Source organism: Terrapene carolina, unplaced genomic scaffold (assembly GCF_002925995.2).
Source record: "Terrapene carolina triunguis isolate 2854851 unplaced genomic scaffold, T_m_triunguis-2.0 Scaffold67, whole genome shotgun sequence".
Taxonomy (NCBI): Eukaryota; Metazoa; Chordata; order Testudines; family Emydidae; genus Terrapene; species Terrapene triunguis.
This window is the reverse complement of record NW_020664418.1, coordinates 28512016-28528201: the sequence shown is the minus strand read 5'-3', so window position 1 is coordinate 28528201 and position 16186 is coordinate 28512016. Positions and strand designations below refer to the sequence as shown.

The 16186-nt window shown below is 40.8% G+C and overlaps 1 protein-coding gene across 2 annotated transcripts in view; it reads left to right on the top strand.

Moving 5' to 3' along the window:
- UNC13C (unc-13 homolog C) overlaps positions 1–16186 on the top strand; it is a 404743-nt gene that overhangs the window by 27675 nt on the left and 360882 nt on the right. For both annotated transcript variants that reach the window (XM_024198093.1, XM_024198092.1), the window contains exons 2-3: positions 13350–13372; positions 13919–13983. In XM_024198093.1, coding sequence (XP_024053861.1) covers positions 13350–13372; positions 13919–13983 — 88 coding nt within the window. The remainder of the gene's footprint in view (positions 1–13349; positions 13373–13918; positions 13984–16186) is intronic.

The following is a 16186-nucleotide window of genomic DNA, read 5'->3' as shown; positions in this document are numbered from 1 at the left end:
AAAAACCTCTAATCCCATTTCAGAAGTGACTTGTGCACTTCAGATCCTAACTCCTATTGTCCTAGGGTCATAAATATCTTACGCATTTTAGAAAATTTTACCAATGTCATGAATCTTCCATATGTGTCAGATTCCCCACGTGCTGTGAAATGTAGGAGTAAATTGTCCCTCAATAACATGGATAATGCTTTAGAGCCAAAAACTGTTGGAATAATTTTGCACTTAATTTTCATAGATTTTAAGGTCTGACAAGACTATTTTGCTCATCAGGTCTGACGTGCTTCGTAACACTGACCAGGGAATTTCACCCAAAAGCTTACTAGTCAGGGCCGTGAAAAGTCAATCAGCAATGGCCAGATTTGCTAAGATATTTAAGATGCAGATAGGTGCCCAAGTGCCATTGATTTCAATATCAAACCTAACCTGCTTAGGCACTTTTAAAAACCCACTAAGCATCTTGTTGCAGCTTTAGGCTCTTAAACACCTTTGTAAATCTGACCCCCCTGTGCTCTGCTTGGGGATCAAACCCATGACTTGAATACTATTAGCACCAGGCTGTAACAGCCAGTCCACAATTATACAGGGAATAATTTAGGCATCAAGGGGAGAATGGATCTTCTAGCTGAAAAATTCACAAATAAACCACTTATTTTTACTATATACTTTTTCTAGCTATACATTCATTCTTAATGAAAGAAGCAAAGAAATGATAATATGGGGTATTCATTTCCTCTCTATGGCTGCTGAATTGCAATGTTCAGACTGTGTGTGCTTATTATACATACTTCTGATATCTGTCTAAACTTTACAGTGGTTCTCAAACAGGAGTCCAGGGCCCCCTTGGGGGCCACGAGCAGGTTTCAGGGGGCTGCCAAGCAGGGCTGTCATTAGGCCCTCTGGGGCCCAGGGTAGTAAGCTGAAGCCAAGGGCCCTGAGCCCTGCCACTCGGGGCTGAAGCCAAAGCCTGAGCAACTTAACTTCACGGGGCCCCCTGTGGCTTGGGACTGAGGCAATTGCCCTGCTTGATATCCCTTAACACCAGCTCTGGCTTTTTTATGCAGAAAACAAGTTATTGTGGCACAGGTGGGCCGTGGAGTTTTTATAGCATGTTGGGGGGAGGGGAGGGGGTTTTTTGAGAAGACCCCTGGTCTAAACTGTTGCTATTTACAGTTATACATATAGCTGGAACAACTGCATAAAGGCATTCCCCGTTATGTGGTTCCTACAGTTTGACAGACTACCAGGTCATAAGCAAATAATTTGATAACCTCTGAGAAGGAAAAGCACATCTATACTCACACTCCACTGGACATATTTGTGGTTAACTACTAAGCTTTTTCTTAGGGATTGTGAATGTTCTTGCTTGGTAAGCTACCTAAATGATAAAGTCTGCAATATTGATGATTGGCTGAATTTCAAGGAACATTTCCATTTCAAAACCACGATGACCCTGGCTATCTAGTGTTAAAATAGCATTACCACTATCTTGTACTGTTAAACTGCATCACTCTATATGCCTTGAGTGTTCCCCATTCAGCTGTAAGTAACAAAGTGCACCTGAGTCACAGAATGTTTGTTTCTTTGAGATTGAAATAAGTGAGATGACTGCAGGGACCATACGTTTATAGTAATAGAATATTTTTTTAAAGTACTAAAGTACAAGAGCTCAGGCCTAGAATGCCAGGTGTTGAGTGATGATACCTTACAGATGAAAGGGAGTAAAGACTGTCCATGGGTTCCTCATGGAAGAAATACCAGTATTAAAAACAGCTTTGTTATGTAAATGTTTAAATCATATTAACGTTGTTTAGCGGTTTGAAATGTAACTCTGATCTGTCTAGTTCCTCCCTGTAAAATATCAGAACATTCAACTGAATTGACCCTTAAATTTAAATATTTAAGTCCTTGTCTCCTGATCATCCACAGCCTTGTAAAGGTGTGATATTAGACCCAGTTACCTAGCTCATTCTAATTAACACCTTCTAAAATTTATGTCAAGGCAAGGCCTACTGCTCCCCTTTAGGCTTTAATTCAAGCATTTTAACACATGCCAAAGTAGAACTGTTTTGTCTTGACAAGTGCCTTAGAAAGTGTTCATTAGGTCTAGCTCGATAATGTGATCTATCATCACACCTTTAAAACCTACTCTAAACTAGACCTCAACCTCTTCTCCCCTGCCTCTTCTGAGGCCTGGCCTAGACTAGAAAATAAGGTCAGTTTAACTACGTGTCTGTGAAAAATCCACAGTGCAGTATAGTTAAGCCAACATAAATCCTTATGTAGACAGTGCTAGACTGATGAAAGAATTCTTCCGTCAACCTAGCTACCACCTCTCGGGGAGGTGGATTACCTACGTTGATGGGAGAGCCCCTCCTGTCGGTGTAGGTAATGTCTACACCACAGTGCTGCAGCTGTGCCACTATGATGTTTCAAGTGTAAATAAGCCTTAAGTCAATGAAAGAATTCTTCCGTTGACCTAGTTACTTCCTCTTAGGGAGGTGAATTACCTACGCCAATGGCAGAATCCTTCCTGTCGACATAAGTAGTGTCTACATTGAAACACTACAGCTATGTCACTGTAGTGTTTTAAGTATGTGTGGGGCGGGAGGGAGTACCAAGTAAAAAAGGGATACATTTTCCTGAACCTGTGAAAGAGAGGTGCAAGGGGGGAGCAGAGTGATGACAGCATGTTTCTCTCCCTCCTGTGAGCCAGTGCAAACTCATCCATATCTACTCCAGGCAGTCAAGGCTCGACGGGTATTCAGGCAACATAGTCAGGGAGCACCAGTACTTAGTAGAAAGTTTATGTCCGAATCAGGCAGATGGCCATATGGATAGGCACATGGAAATTAATGCTGATCAGCATTAACTTTTGCTCTGTACTTGCTCTACCCACTCTTGGCAAATGGGATATTGCACAGCAGAGCTGCTTCTAATAGAGCTGGAATGCCTGGGGGGAAGGGAGGCCGGATAGTACCTTGGCACTGGATCACTGAGTGGAGGAACTGAAAGATGTGCTATGGATCATCAGGCTCCATGGGATATGCAGGCCATTCACTCTGCCTCTGCTGCAGGACTTCAGACCTCTCCCATAAGGGAATATTTTGGCTGAATCTCAGGGTATGTCTACACTGCAATGTCAGCCCATGGTTAGTAGAACTCAAATTAGAAGACCCTGGGTTTGTTAGCCTAGAGTTTGAGTGTCTACACTCATTTGTAACCCCAGGTGAGGAATTGTTGAACCCCGAGTCCCAACCTGAGGCTTCCAGCATCTATACTGTGTTATCTAGCCCCAAGTCCATTCACCCATATCCCATACTTTCTATTACTTTCCCCAAAAGAGGCCCTACCTCTTTGTTTGTGGTGCAGTATGGAAAAACTTAACTGACCAGAGGACAAAGGAAGTTGGTCTGTAGACTTGTGGGATACTTTTGGTGAACTCCCAGAGCATGAGTCCAGTGAGGTTGTGTCTACATTGCAAACCAACAGAGTTTGAACCCTGGATCCTGGCTTGACTCTGCCTTGGACCCTCCACCCCCATGGGGTTCTGGAACCCTGGATCCAAGTGCTTAGTTAACACAATTTGTGTGTAGATGGAAGGGGGGGATTAGGCTTGAGCCTGAGTTGGAACCTTTGGTTTATAGTGCTATGTAGACATACTCTGAGATTAAATCTGTGGATTATCTGGAGATTTTCCCCTCCAGTGGGTTTCTTTGTGCAAGGAAATAATTAATGGAGTAGTGTTTATGCAATGTTTAGTGACAGTCATTCAATCGCTCTATCACAGGGAGTATACTGTGAATCCCAACACATGCGGCGGGTTAGGAAGAGTCAAGTTAGCCATCTGTACAGCAAGCACAATTTGATAAATAAACAAGGAGTGGAATTGGCATTAATTGTAGAGGTAGACACTTCTCCAGTGAGGAGCCTTCTAGGCAGAAAACAATTGAAAAGAAATAAGGAAATTATTTCAAGAGATACAATGGCAGTCGAAAGCATGAATAAATATGGGCAGTGCCCAGGTTATGATAGTTACCCCAAATAGCTGCTGGTGTATGCTTTAGGGCCTCATTTACCATTAGAATTTTATGAAATCAATGAATTACATCAGTGTAAAATTGGAATAAAACAGTGGTGAATCCGAAACATAAATTCTGTGTATTAATTTTAAATATATATAGTGTAATTGATACAATATCTCTGGGCATACATAATATGTAACTTTAAAAGCTTTTTAAAATACCCCCGCCCGCGAGTTCCCAAAATATTAAGTACAATAAAAGAAAAATAACTCCCTTCAGGCAAAAGCCAGAGAAAAGGTGTGGGCTGTAATGGTCAACAAACTCAGATTCCATTGGGCCATTCCATTGCAGAATGGGATCCTCTGCTGAGAATGCTCTGACTTGAGCCTCTGGACATTCAGTCCAGGGACTGTTCGTTCAAGAACCCTGGCTGATTTCAACTGACACTGAGGATTGCAGGGAAAGAGGGGGTCATATACCAGTGTATAGATCCAATTCAGCATCTTGAACTCAACTCAGAAGTTGTCAGGGAACTGGTTTAAATGTTCCCTGAAATAAACACTAGCAAGCAGATGGGAAGCCACATTCTGGACTGACTGTAGCCTCTGAGCAATCATCAGTGTTCCTCCGATGTAGAAAGCATTGCAGAAATCCAATCTGGAAGTCACAAAGGCATGAAGAACTGTGCCAAGCTCCAGATCCAAAATCACAGTTGCCATATGAGACCTATGGAAGAAGGTACTTGTGGCCATTCATAGCATTTTGGATCAGCCAGAGAGCTGAAAACATTCCCAAACAGTGAACCTATTAGATGATGTTTTAACAAATCCCCTCACTTCAGATGCCAGAAACCATCCCTGCCATGCCCATAAGATCCCTCTGTTAACCAACTAGCATCATCTGTTTTATCTGGATTAAGGTTCAGCCAGGTCACTTTCATCTAAGTCCCAGCTTTGGCTGGGCACAGGGAAAACAAAGAATTACACCATATGTTCTGATAACATAGTTATATGATTGGTTTTCTCCTGGTGTACTCCAGATTCTGTAGTTATCTTGGTTACTATCTACTTCATTACTTTGGGTTCACATATATTTTCTTCTTCGCTGATATATCTGCAGGGTGGACACTGGGGGCTTGTCTAGATGGCGAGTTAGTGCACGGCAAGCTGGGGTTTAAATCGACAGTGCACAAGCGTGCTGCACGTTAATTGGTCATGTGGACCCTGCTACCATGCACTAAAAGTTCTCTAGTGAACTTTTATCTATTTCAGTTTCAGATCAGAGCAGTTCAAAGTGCACCATAGGGAAACTGTAGTGCGTGGTAGAGGGGTCCACATGGCCAGTTAGTGCATGGAAAACTACTGTGCGGTAGATTTAAACCCCAGCATAGAAGACACTAACTCTCCGTGTTGACAAGCCTATCATTTGAATTAGTATGACTTGTTTTCCTTCCAGGGACATCTTTGCTTTCTGCCTGTATTAGGTTAAACATGGGGTTGAGGATTTGTTCAGTTTCTTAAGGCCCAGTCATGTGTGATACAGCCCCATGCCCGATATTGGCTCCTTGCTTATAATACCTATCTAGTATGAAAACTGTTTGAATTGAAAGGCAAGCAAAGCGAATTTCAGGTAGGGCTCATCCCCTTCTCTGCCAAGGCATGCCTGCCAGGGAAACTTTTATACCTGGCTCGTAAAAATACTTCGAAAGAGAAGGCTTTTTGAACTTTTGTATAATATAAAAAAATATGCCCTGGAGGATACTCCAGACTCCCTGCCTTATGGAAAAGTCCTATAGAGTTGAATACAGAATGATGGGCCTTCTGTAAGTTTCTGTAGGTCCTTGCCTCCAGTCCAGACCCTTTATGCCACATAAAAGGGGCCTAAAACCCTATATATGCAAGGAAGAGAAGGGAGAATTCTTCCAGTGCAGGGGCTGTGGAAGACAGTCACAGGGCAGCCTCTGGAGAACCCCTTCACAAGCCCTAGAATTGGCTGTGTATTGGGGGCACTAGGGGCATGTTGAGGGCCAGGCAACAGTACACAGTGCTGCAGATATTCTGGACAGCACTGTATCCTACACGGGAGCCATAACTTAGGCTAAGCCTCCCCTGGCGCAGCCGCCACCAACCCACTGCCGGACACCTGGGCCGTGGTGGCCACGCCTCTTCCCCTCCCTGCTCCATCCTGTTGCCAAAGCCTTTCACCACTGCCTACCCCCTGCCGGAGTCTTTCACTTCAGTGGGGAAAAGTCTCTGGCCAGGGTAAGGCAGAGAGACACTATGCAGCTAAGAATAACAGTGTAGATGTGGGAGGCACTGCTTGGGTGTGTAGAGGGCTGTGTCAGGTATGTATCTTAGGGGTCAGGATAGGGCACTCTACTCCACTAATCCATGCTTCACCGTCTACACTGCTATTTATAACTGGTAACTGGGTATGCATTGTCAACACACCACCAGATGTGTAGACCTACCCTAAGAGGCGTAGGGTACAATCTCACCCATGTAACCTAGCCGAGAGTTATATCCGCAGACATTTATATAGCAGAAAAATATAGAATTCTGTAGGATGACTTTACAAAAATCTATGAAAGGAAACCACTCTCTATTAAATTCTGTAGGTTTTTAGAGTAATGTCTCTAGACAGCTTTTAGTTTCAGCCTGTAAATTCATAGAGACTTATCGATAAAGCACTGGTTCTCAACCAGGGGTCTGGGGCCCCTTGGAGGGCCATGAGCAGGTTTCAGAGGGTCCACCACGCAGGGCCGGCATTAGACTTGCTGGGGTCCAGAGCAGAAAGCGAAAGCCCCAACGCATGGGGCTGAAGCCCGGGGTTCCGAGCCCCGCCACTATGGGCTAAAGCTGAAGCCTGAGCAACTTAGCTTCATGGGATCCCCAGAGGTGTGGGGGCCCAAGCAGTTGCCCTGCTTGCTACCTCCTAATGCTGGTCCTGGCTTTTGTATGCAGAAAAACAGTTGTGGCACAAGTGGGCCGTGGAGTTTTTCTAGCATGTTGGGGGTCCTCAGAAAGAAAAAGGTTGAGAACCCCTGCTTTAAAGAATACAAAAGCTTTATTTTCCCCTTCTCATGTGCAAACCAGTCACTTCATACATTGTGCTATATAAACTTTTAGGCACTGGCCCACTTTGGGGGAAATCCTGGATTCCTGCTGTTACACACCTTATATCTCTCACATGCTCAAAGACAAGTCCAGTGCTTGCAAGGTCAGCCAGCTCTGCTGACCAGTGCAAAGGGTGGAGGTCTATGAACTTTCTCCTAAATCAGTTTGGGTTGGCCGTGCCAACCCAGAGCAGTTCTTGTGCTCAGGGGACCACCCATACTCCTTGTCCATCTGCACAGAAGCCAGTCACTGGACAGAATATTTTTAGGAACAAAGAATTTCATTAAGCATATTCAGTGTATGCTTATTTGGCAGATGGTATCTTTTCCTTGGTTTAGTTAATGAGACACCATTATTGTTTACATGGGAAAACAGCTAAATACAGTGTATTTCCAAGACCCTTTCTCCTCCCCTCTGTGTCCATGAGCAACTCTAGTGCATGGAGTTTTATCACTGAACATAATTCCCTCTCAGAATCAAATTATTGGCAAGTCTGACTTCGGTTCTCAATCTTAACACGCTGCAGGCATCTGAGACCAGGAGCTTTTGTATTCCAGGTTTTCTTGAAAATGTTGCTTTGGAGTGGCATGAAAGCATATGGCACTCAGTGGGAGGATATGCCCCCCATTTACCTCTGTTCTATTTACACTTAAATTAGCTCTGAGCTTTATCTTGAGCACATCAACTCCTACTTCATTATAGCACCATTGCAGCCAAATGCAAATTGAATTGGACCCAATTATTTTCTTTTTTTGAATGCCTGTTATTTGATAGACCAAACTGTCAGCTGATGTAAATAGACATAGCTCCATTGAGTTTCATGGAGTTATGGCAGGTTACACCAGTCGACAATTAGGCCCACACATTTTTTGTTTGTTTTTCTAATCTACTAGGTCCAAGGATAACTGGTTGCACATTATCTACAGATATTTTTTTTTAAACGAATCTAAAGATATACTCCTTGCCTTACCCAAATAAGGTGAGGTAGTTTTGACTCTTTAGTGCTCAAATGATTTCTCCCAAGGCCTTCCATAAACACTTGCACCTTAAACATATGCCATGAAATCTATTCAGGCAGCTGCCCAGGAGTTAATTAAACCCTGCCCATGCCACTGAAGTCAGATCACATTACTGTAAAGAATAAATTACTTATATTTTCTATTAATCAGATTTTTTCTTTTAATTTCCTTTTGTTCCTTAAATTAAATGTCTTTCATCTGCTCAAAAGTACAATTTACCTGAGCTGAAGGAGGTCTGTAAATGAAATGCTAAATATTTCATTTGTTTCAAATTATCCTTCTGACATTTTCTTTGCTGCATAAAATTATGAGATAAATAAATGTGGATACTTAAAATATGGGGTTTTTTTTAGAAATAATACAAGCCTATGAGTATCGCTTAAGAACCTATTTGCTGGTTCTGGAAATGACCACTTGGCTATCTAATTCAAAATTTTTGCAAAACCATACATGTTACAAATTGTCCTGCTTAATAAATTGTATGAAAAGAAGAAAGCAAATTAATTACAAAAGCCATTTAAATGGTTTCATGTAAATATGTCTCATGGTTAAGTTTGAAATCTGTATATTAAAAATTATAATGTACTTAAAATCTGCTTCAAACATATATAAAACTGAGATACTACTTATTTGATTTACATAATGGATTTCTGCAACCAGGAATTGAGGCAGAATATTACTTGCATTAGTTAGGGGATCAGTTCTGCATTCCTTGTGCACTTAAGCTCACAGTGATTTTACTGAGAGTTTCAGATGCATAGGGAATGCAGGATCTGGCCCTATGATTTCTAGTAGCAAATGGATTGCAATTGAATTATAACTTTGGGTCTCCATCCTGCCCCCCTTCAAATCAATGGTCAAAATCTTAATGAACCTGAAGTGCACAATAACCGTGTGTGTGTGTGTGTGTGTGTGTGTGTGTGTGTAATTAAAAAAAATCTAGACTAGAGCATCACAGTGGTCTTTTCTGCCTTTTATAATTTATGGACTTCTCCCCCTGCTTCCCTCTTGTCAGAATTGGGAATGAGTAATGAAACCTAGCCATTTAAATTAGACTATTGGATAAGAATTACTTCTTAATATTGGGCATACTACAGAAATTGGAAGGCTGGTATAAATAAGATGTTATGATAATCCTATTAAATGCTTTAGCTTCTATCCTAAGAAAGTAAAGATTGGTTACAGTGTTAGGAAATAGCTTTGTAAATGATAACAGGGAAAACCAAGTGTGTCCTGTGAAAATTGGTTTCTGAATAGAAATAAGGATTTTGTCCACTGGGACAAAATGTAATTGTGTGCTATCTGAACAGTTCCTGGTTCCAGCGATCTGATACCTTACTGTTATAATTAAAAAGAATTAGCTTTTTTGTTGTTGGGGGAGGGAGGGGCTTTAAATTTAGCCTTCAGTTAAAAGAACAGTTTTCTTGTTTTCCTTTTTCCATCTTGCTTGCTGGGAAGTCCAATATAATTGGCCCTGAAGGGAGCTTTCAGTTATATCCTAAAATAGACTCAGCTTACTCGCTAGTATGCTCCGCTTTACAAACCACCGTTGCTTGGGAGGATGTTAAAGAAAAATTGTCTGTAAATAAATTGATTTAGTTTCCCTTCCATGAGCCCAAATCAGAACATTTCTATGCAGCAGGACAGTATACCTCAGAGAATGGTAATAAGCTATGGAGTTTATTACCCTTACAATAGGTCAGTAGTGCAAGTCTAGCCCTAATAGATGATGATGAAAACTTACTATCTGATAGACATTTAGTAGTTTACAGCTCTAGGAAACTGTGGTATCAGTACAGTTGCTGGTGGATAAGTTTCAGAGTAGCAGCCGTCTTTTTCCGCAAAAAGAACATGAGTACTTGTGGCACCTTAGAGACTAACAAATTTATTTGAGCATAAGCTTGGGATAAGTGTGTCTATCACAAAGCACACACCATGCTTGCTATTAATTAGCACACTTTTTAGGAAAAAAAAAACACCCCAGAGAGCCCAAACACTGAACTATCCCCCTCTCACCCATAAAGGTTAACCTTCAAATCTAAGGTTGAGTCTCATCAGTGGGGAGGGGGTGGAATGTGAAGCACTTTGCATTGCTACCCCCTCCTGCACTACTAGGTATGTGGTGAAAGAGAGGTCAGCTATGCCCAGCGCTGCCAATCAAAAGCTTTCACAAATACAAATTTCTCATTAATATAACAAGGAGAGTTAATTTCTATAGATGAGCTGGGTAAGTGAGATAACTTTGGGACTAAAATGCTAGTCCCAGACTTCTGAAAAAACTGAGCCTGTGAAGTGAGAGAAGCAGCAGGGCAGTTCATATTGTTGCAGTTAAATGGCCAAATTCACAATTGGCATAAGGAGTCAATGTTGGTTCAGACACACTGCTTATGTGTGTTTGTAATCAAGCGTGTAGTTATAAAGGGAACAATTATGGTGGGTGGATGCCCTGAGAGCTCCGATATGTGTGGCTAATATTCTTCCCTTGTTTAGTGATGTTTTGTGTATTTGATTAATCATGCGAACATGTTGTTTATGTACAAAAGTCAAGAAATTTGGAGTTGAGTGCCATGGCAACCTTTACTATCCCCCCCTGTGTACACATGCTTTATGATAGGATTGCTTGTATCATAGAATCATAGAATATCAGGGTTGGAAGGGACCTCAGGAGGTCATCTGGTCCAACCCCTTGTAATATGTGAGAGAGGGGAACTAGGAGCTGCAGTATGGTGCCAGAGAGCCTTGTTCCGTGGACTACTACTAACAAGAGTTAGGTCAGAGCTGAAAACCTTGCATTTGGACTTGAGCTTCCTGAGAATTCAGGTTTGGCTCAGGCACGTCTCTACTACTAATCAGGCTCAAACATATTTGAATGTTAAAATCAAACATAATCAGACAGGTTAGACTATCTAAACAACTAGATGGACATGGCTGCCTTTGGCCTCCATCATGCAGACACCTAAGCACATCCTTAGCTTTAAGCACATGAGTTGTTCCATTTAAATCAATGGACTTAAAGCATGGGCATGTTTTCAGGATGGGGACCTTTAATTGCACCTTCCTGTGACTACCACACTGTCTGTGCTAATACATCTGCATTATATGTATTTGAGTTTGATCTACTGTATAGAAGCTATATTGGCTTTGAAACAGAGTACAGTAACTCCTCACTTAATGTTGTAGTTATGTTCCTGAAAAATGCGACTTTAAGCGAAATGATATTAAGTGAATCCAATTTCCCCATAAGAATTAATGTAAATGAAGGGGTTAGGTTCCAGGGAAATGTTTTTCACCAGACAAAAGACTATATTTTTTATATATATATATATATATATACACACACACACACACACACACACACACACACACACACACACACACACACACACACACACACAGAGGGCCGGCTCCAGGCAACAGCTTACCAAGCAGGTGCTTGGGGCGGCCACTTCGGAGAGGGGCGGCACGTCCAGCTGTTCGGCGGACGGTCGCTCACTCTTGCTTGGGGCGGCCAAAACCCTGGAGCCGGCCCTGCACACACACGCGCACACACACAGTATAAGTTTTAAACAAACAATTTAATACTGGTACACAGTGATGATGATTGTGAAGCTTGGTTGAGGTGGAGGAGTCAGAGGGTGGGATATTTCCCTTACTGCTAAATGATGAACTAGCAATTGGCTGAGCCCTCAAGGGTTAACTCTCTCACTCTGGAAGGCAGCAGGAATGAAGAGAGATATGTGCATTTCTCTTAAGCACACTGCCTTGTTAATTAGATCAGCTTGCTGAGACCACAGCTGCTGCAAGCTCCCTCCGTCCTGAGCCCTGCTCTATGGAAGATGGGGTAAGCGGGGTGCAGGAGCAGGAGGGAGGGGGACACCCTGACATTAGCCCCCCTGTTCCCCGCACAGCAAGCAGGAGTCTCGGGGAGCAGCTCCAAGACAGAGGGCAGGAGCAGCACATGGCAGTGGGGGGAGGGACACAGCTGAACTGCATGCAGCTGCTCCACAGGGAACTTAGGGGAGTGGGGAGCTGATAGGGGGCTGCCGGTCCACCCTTGTTCCAAACCCCCACCAGCTAGCTGCAAGGGGCTGCTCTTCCTGCAAGATGTAGACAAAGCAGGCAGCTGCCAAACGCCATTAGAAGGGAGCATTACACAACTTTAAATGAACATGTTCCCTAATTGATCAGCAACGTAACAGCGAAACAACGTTAACTGGGACGACTTTAAGTGAGGAGTTACTATATGTCTAAAATGTGAGGGATAGTTTTGTAGTAAAAGCATGCTGAGCAGTGCTTATCCTATAGAAAAAAATCCAAATGATTTAGAGGGCACATATAAAATGTGCATACTCCTTGGAAAAAATAATGCAAAGTTTGTGAAGGTGACAATTATAACAATGCAAGTTTATAGCTACACAATACATAATACAAACTTTGTGCGTGTAAAAGATAAATTTATTGATGGAAAGATGTGATATACATAATTTAGTACAAGGAAACGATAAGCATTTTAAATATTTGAAAAAAATGAAATAAACGTACATTTTCCATCGTAAATGTTTTATATCTGATGCTGGACATGAAGAATACTGTATGACCATGAAACTGATTGTATGATATATAATACATTTCAAATGCACACAATTAAATTATGATTATTGGCTTTCCTTTTTTAGTTTCCTGTATCTGCATGGTAGAACAGAATAGTTAGAATATAATAATTTTAATATTTAATATATCCATTAAATGCCTGAAGAGCAGTTTTATTTTTCTTTGCGAACAAAGCCTTACTCTAAATCTGAAATCACCACTTTTTATGACCATTCAGTCCTACCTTAATAAAATACATTTACTAATACTAATGAATGCAAAGGTATCAGAGCTGGACATTAGATTTGAACAGCATCAAGTGCTAGTTTATAAGATAACCATAAACATCTTTAACAACTAAAAAGTCTTGTGTGAGTAACTGTGGTTCATTATATATTAAAACATCTTTGCACTTGTCAGAGTATACTGTCATAGCAATCACGTTTAAGAAAACTAAACATATATGTTACTCAGCTTCTGTTGTTCCTTTCATTTCTACGTTAGCAAGCTAGAATTGTAGGAGTTTTTTTCATAACTTTACACGTTTTCTTGGAGACTGTTTTATCTAACCTTTATTCCCCCTCTTCCTGGTTCTCTTTCAGATAGCAGTTCTGTGGATGAAAAGGTTTAAAATCACATATTTCCTTAAGGGGTTGTGTATTTTGTTGATGTTTGTTTGTGACTTATTTGATCTGTTTGGTTCCTTCATTTTAGTTGTGAAATGTGCATGTTTCCCAGCTTTCCATTCTTTTGTTCTCCTTTGAGTGTATTCCAGATGTGTTGCATTTATAAACAGGGTAGCCTCACTGTTGTGCTTATCTTATAAAATCATAGTTGCCAACACAGGGGGTCTGCTACTGTCAAACATGGTGTCTGGATTTTTGCCTCTGACTAGTTATCATCTACACTGCACATACTCTGGGATTTAAAGGGCAGCCATACTTGGGAGGCAATATCTGATATCTTCTCCGGGGTTTTACCAGTGTTTTTCACTAAATGCTGAATGCTAATCACATGTATTTCAAAGCAAAAATTAATGTAGCTTTGGCCTGGAGCTGACCCTGCTTGACATTTTTCATATTAGGTGTTATATGTACGATGCAGTTAAATTCTATCCAAAATCTCTTGGCAGAAACTGAGTAACTAAGCTTTTTTTTATTCTTCATTAAAGGCTCGAATAGTAAGTGGAAGTTCTTTGGATGCTTCCAAGTTTTATGCAATCCAGGCATTTGGCGGGTAAGTACAGTTATGACCATGAAGTTTGTTATATATGCAACGCTGTTTCTTAATATTATTCTTAATATCACTCTCTGAAGTTTATAATTGTGTTCAAATGTCCTGAGAAAATTGAACTTTTGCATTGTAACAGGAATATGAAATAATAGATTTCACTGTCCTACATCTTTTCCATAAGTCCTCCAAGACCAAAAGAAATTGATGAAATGTTCAGCTGGACAAGTTCACCAAGAATAAAAAAATTCTGTTATTTCAAATCTGTATACCGGTATATCAAATGTGCTTTTTAAACCCATACAGTATATTTCAGTCTTAAATCTGCATTTCAGGAAACTGACTGGCTTTGCAATATGCTTCTAATATTTGAGATCGAGAAAATGACAGGAAAAGTGTGTTGTCTTGTTGCTGAAGAAAATGAACATGGCAGCTTACACATTTAAGTCTATCTTATTCTTGCTGGAGTCATCTTAAATTCCAGTCTAGGGACTTCCTTCTCCTTTTCCTTCTGTCTTGAATCCCATTCTTCACTTCGAGTTGCATACCTTTTCTTTACAAAAAGTAATTTTACTGTGAAAGCATATGGATGCTGTATATCAGCTATACACTTCAAACTATCAAGAATTATACATTGTTCTCCTGCTAGTGTGGGCAGGCAGTTTTCCATGGTAACATTCTGCTTCAGATGTAAGGTACTGAGACAAAATTAGCTAATTTACCTTAAATGTTTCCCTTTGCTCTTCTTTGAGTTAAACTATATGATGTAGCCTAGATACCATTATTTTTTCACCTCAATTTCCTCTGCCCTCTTTTCTGGATACAAGGGAATAATTGAACTGCAGTTCATTTGTTTAATGTGTTTCTCAGAATGCTGTAGAAGAAATAATTACAGTAACACTTAACTGCAGTAGTTAATTTGGTTCGTTTACTTTATTATTATTATTATTATTATTATTATTATTGCTAGACAACTCTATACAGATAAATGAGCATCATCTAACTTTGAGTGGGTTAGTTAATTCCTGTAGTCTTTATCATGCTTTAGAAGTATTTTTTTCTTTTGCGGCTGGTAATAATTCCACCAAGACAACAAAAAATAGTAGTGAATGTTTAAAAATACAAATAATTTTAAAAGAGAAACATCAAGGAGAATTATTTTTGTTTATTTGAGGGAAATGATATATTTAAGTTGATTGATAACAGGTGAGAGCTAAAATTTTGTCAGGACCATATCTCCTAATCAACCATTCTATCTATTTCATCTAATCTAATCTAATCTAATCTAATCTACCATGCCAAAACATCCTTCTTCTCAGATAGGGCTTTCCAGTGCTCTCCTGCACTGGCTCTTCCCATCGCTCTGAAATTCTGTAGGAGCTAAAAGCAGTACGTATCTGATGAGACTTTTGCTTTTGATACAAAGTCTGTCTCAGTCCAGTGGCCTGGCAACACATTGGCTCTGGAAGACCCCAGGGTACCTCGAAGGTGGAGACTAGCTTAGCACGCCCAGATCTCTGTCCACAATGACCCTGCTTCTAGATACCATCTCCAGTTTCAGAGCTCAGTAGGTTGACAAATTATCCAATAGGTCACTAGCCAGAAGATTTAGCCTACTTGTTGGCAGTGCTCAAAGAACTTAGGCCTGGTGTGGGTGGAGAGTTGAAGTATCTTGGAAGTTCCAGGCGTGTAACAATTTGGAGAGATAAATAAAGGTGCTCAATTTTTGTGTGGACAACGTTTAAAAAAATCAGTCTGTGCAATTATTGCACAATTTTCAGCTTCATTATTTTGCAGCAGAGGATTGATATATTTACAGTAGATGACAAAAATGCCAAGATATTAAAAACTTATAAAAATGAAGTGGAGAGATCTCTATTGCAGAGGCCACAAAACTCTTGACCAAACAAATCATATGCCACCAGTCTCATAAATGTTTGCTATACTGGACTTTTAGAGATATTTAATTCACTTGTTTCTTTATTCTCGGCAGTATTTTGAGTGTTGGACAGCCTCCTACGTTCACCATCTGGATTCTATGATCTTTTAGGCTGTATAAAGTAACAGAGGGTCCTGTGGCACCTTTAAGACTAACAGAAGTATTGGGAGCATAAGCTTTCGTGGGTAAGAACCTCACTTCTTCAGATGCAAGTAATGGAAATCTCCAGAGGCAGGTATAAATCAGTATGGAGATAACGAGGTTAGTTCA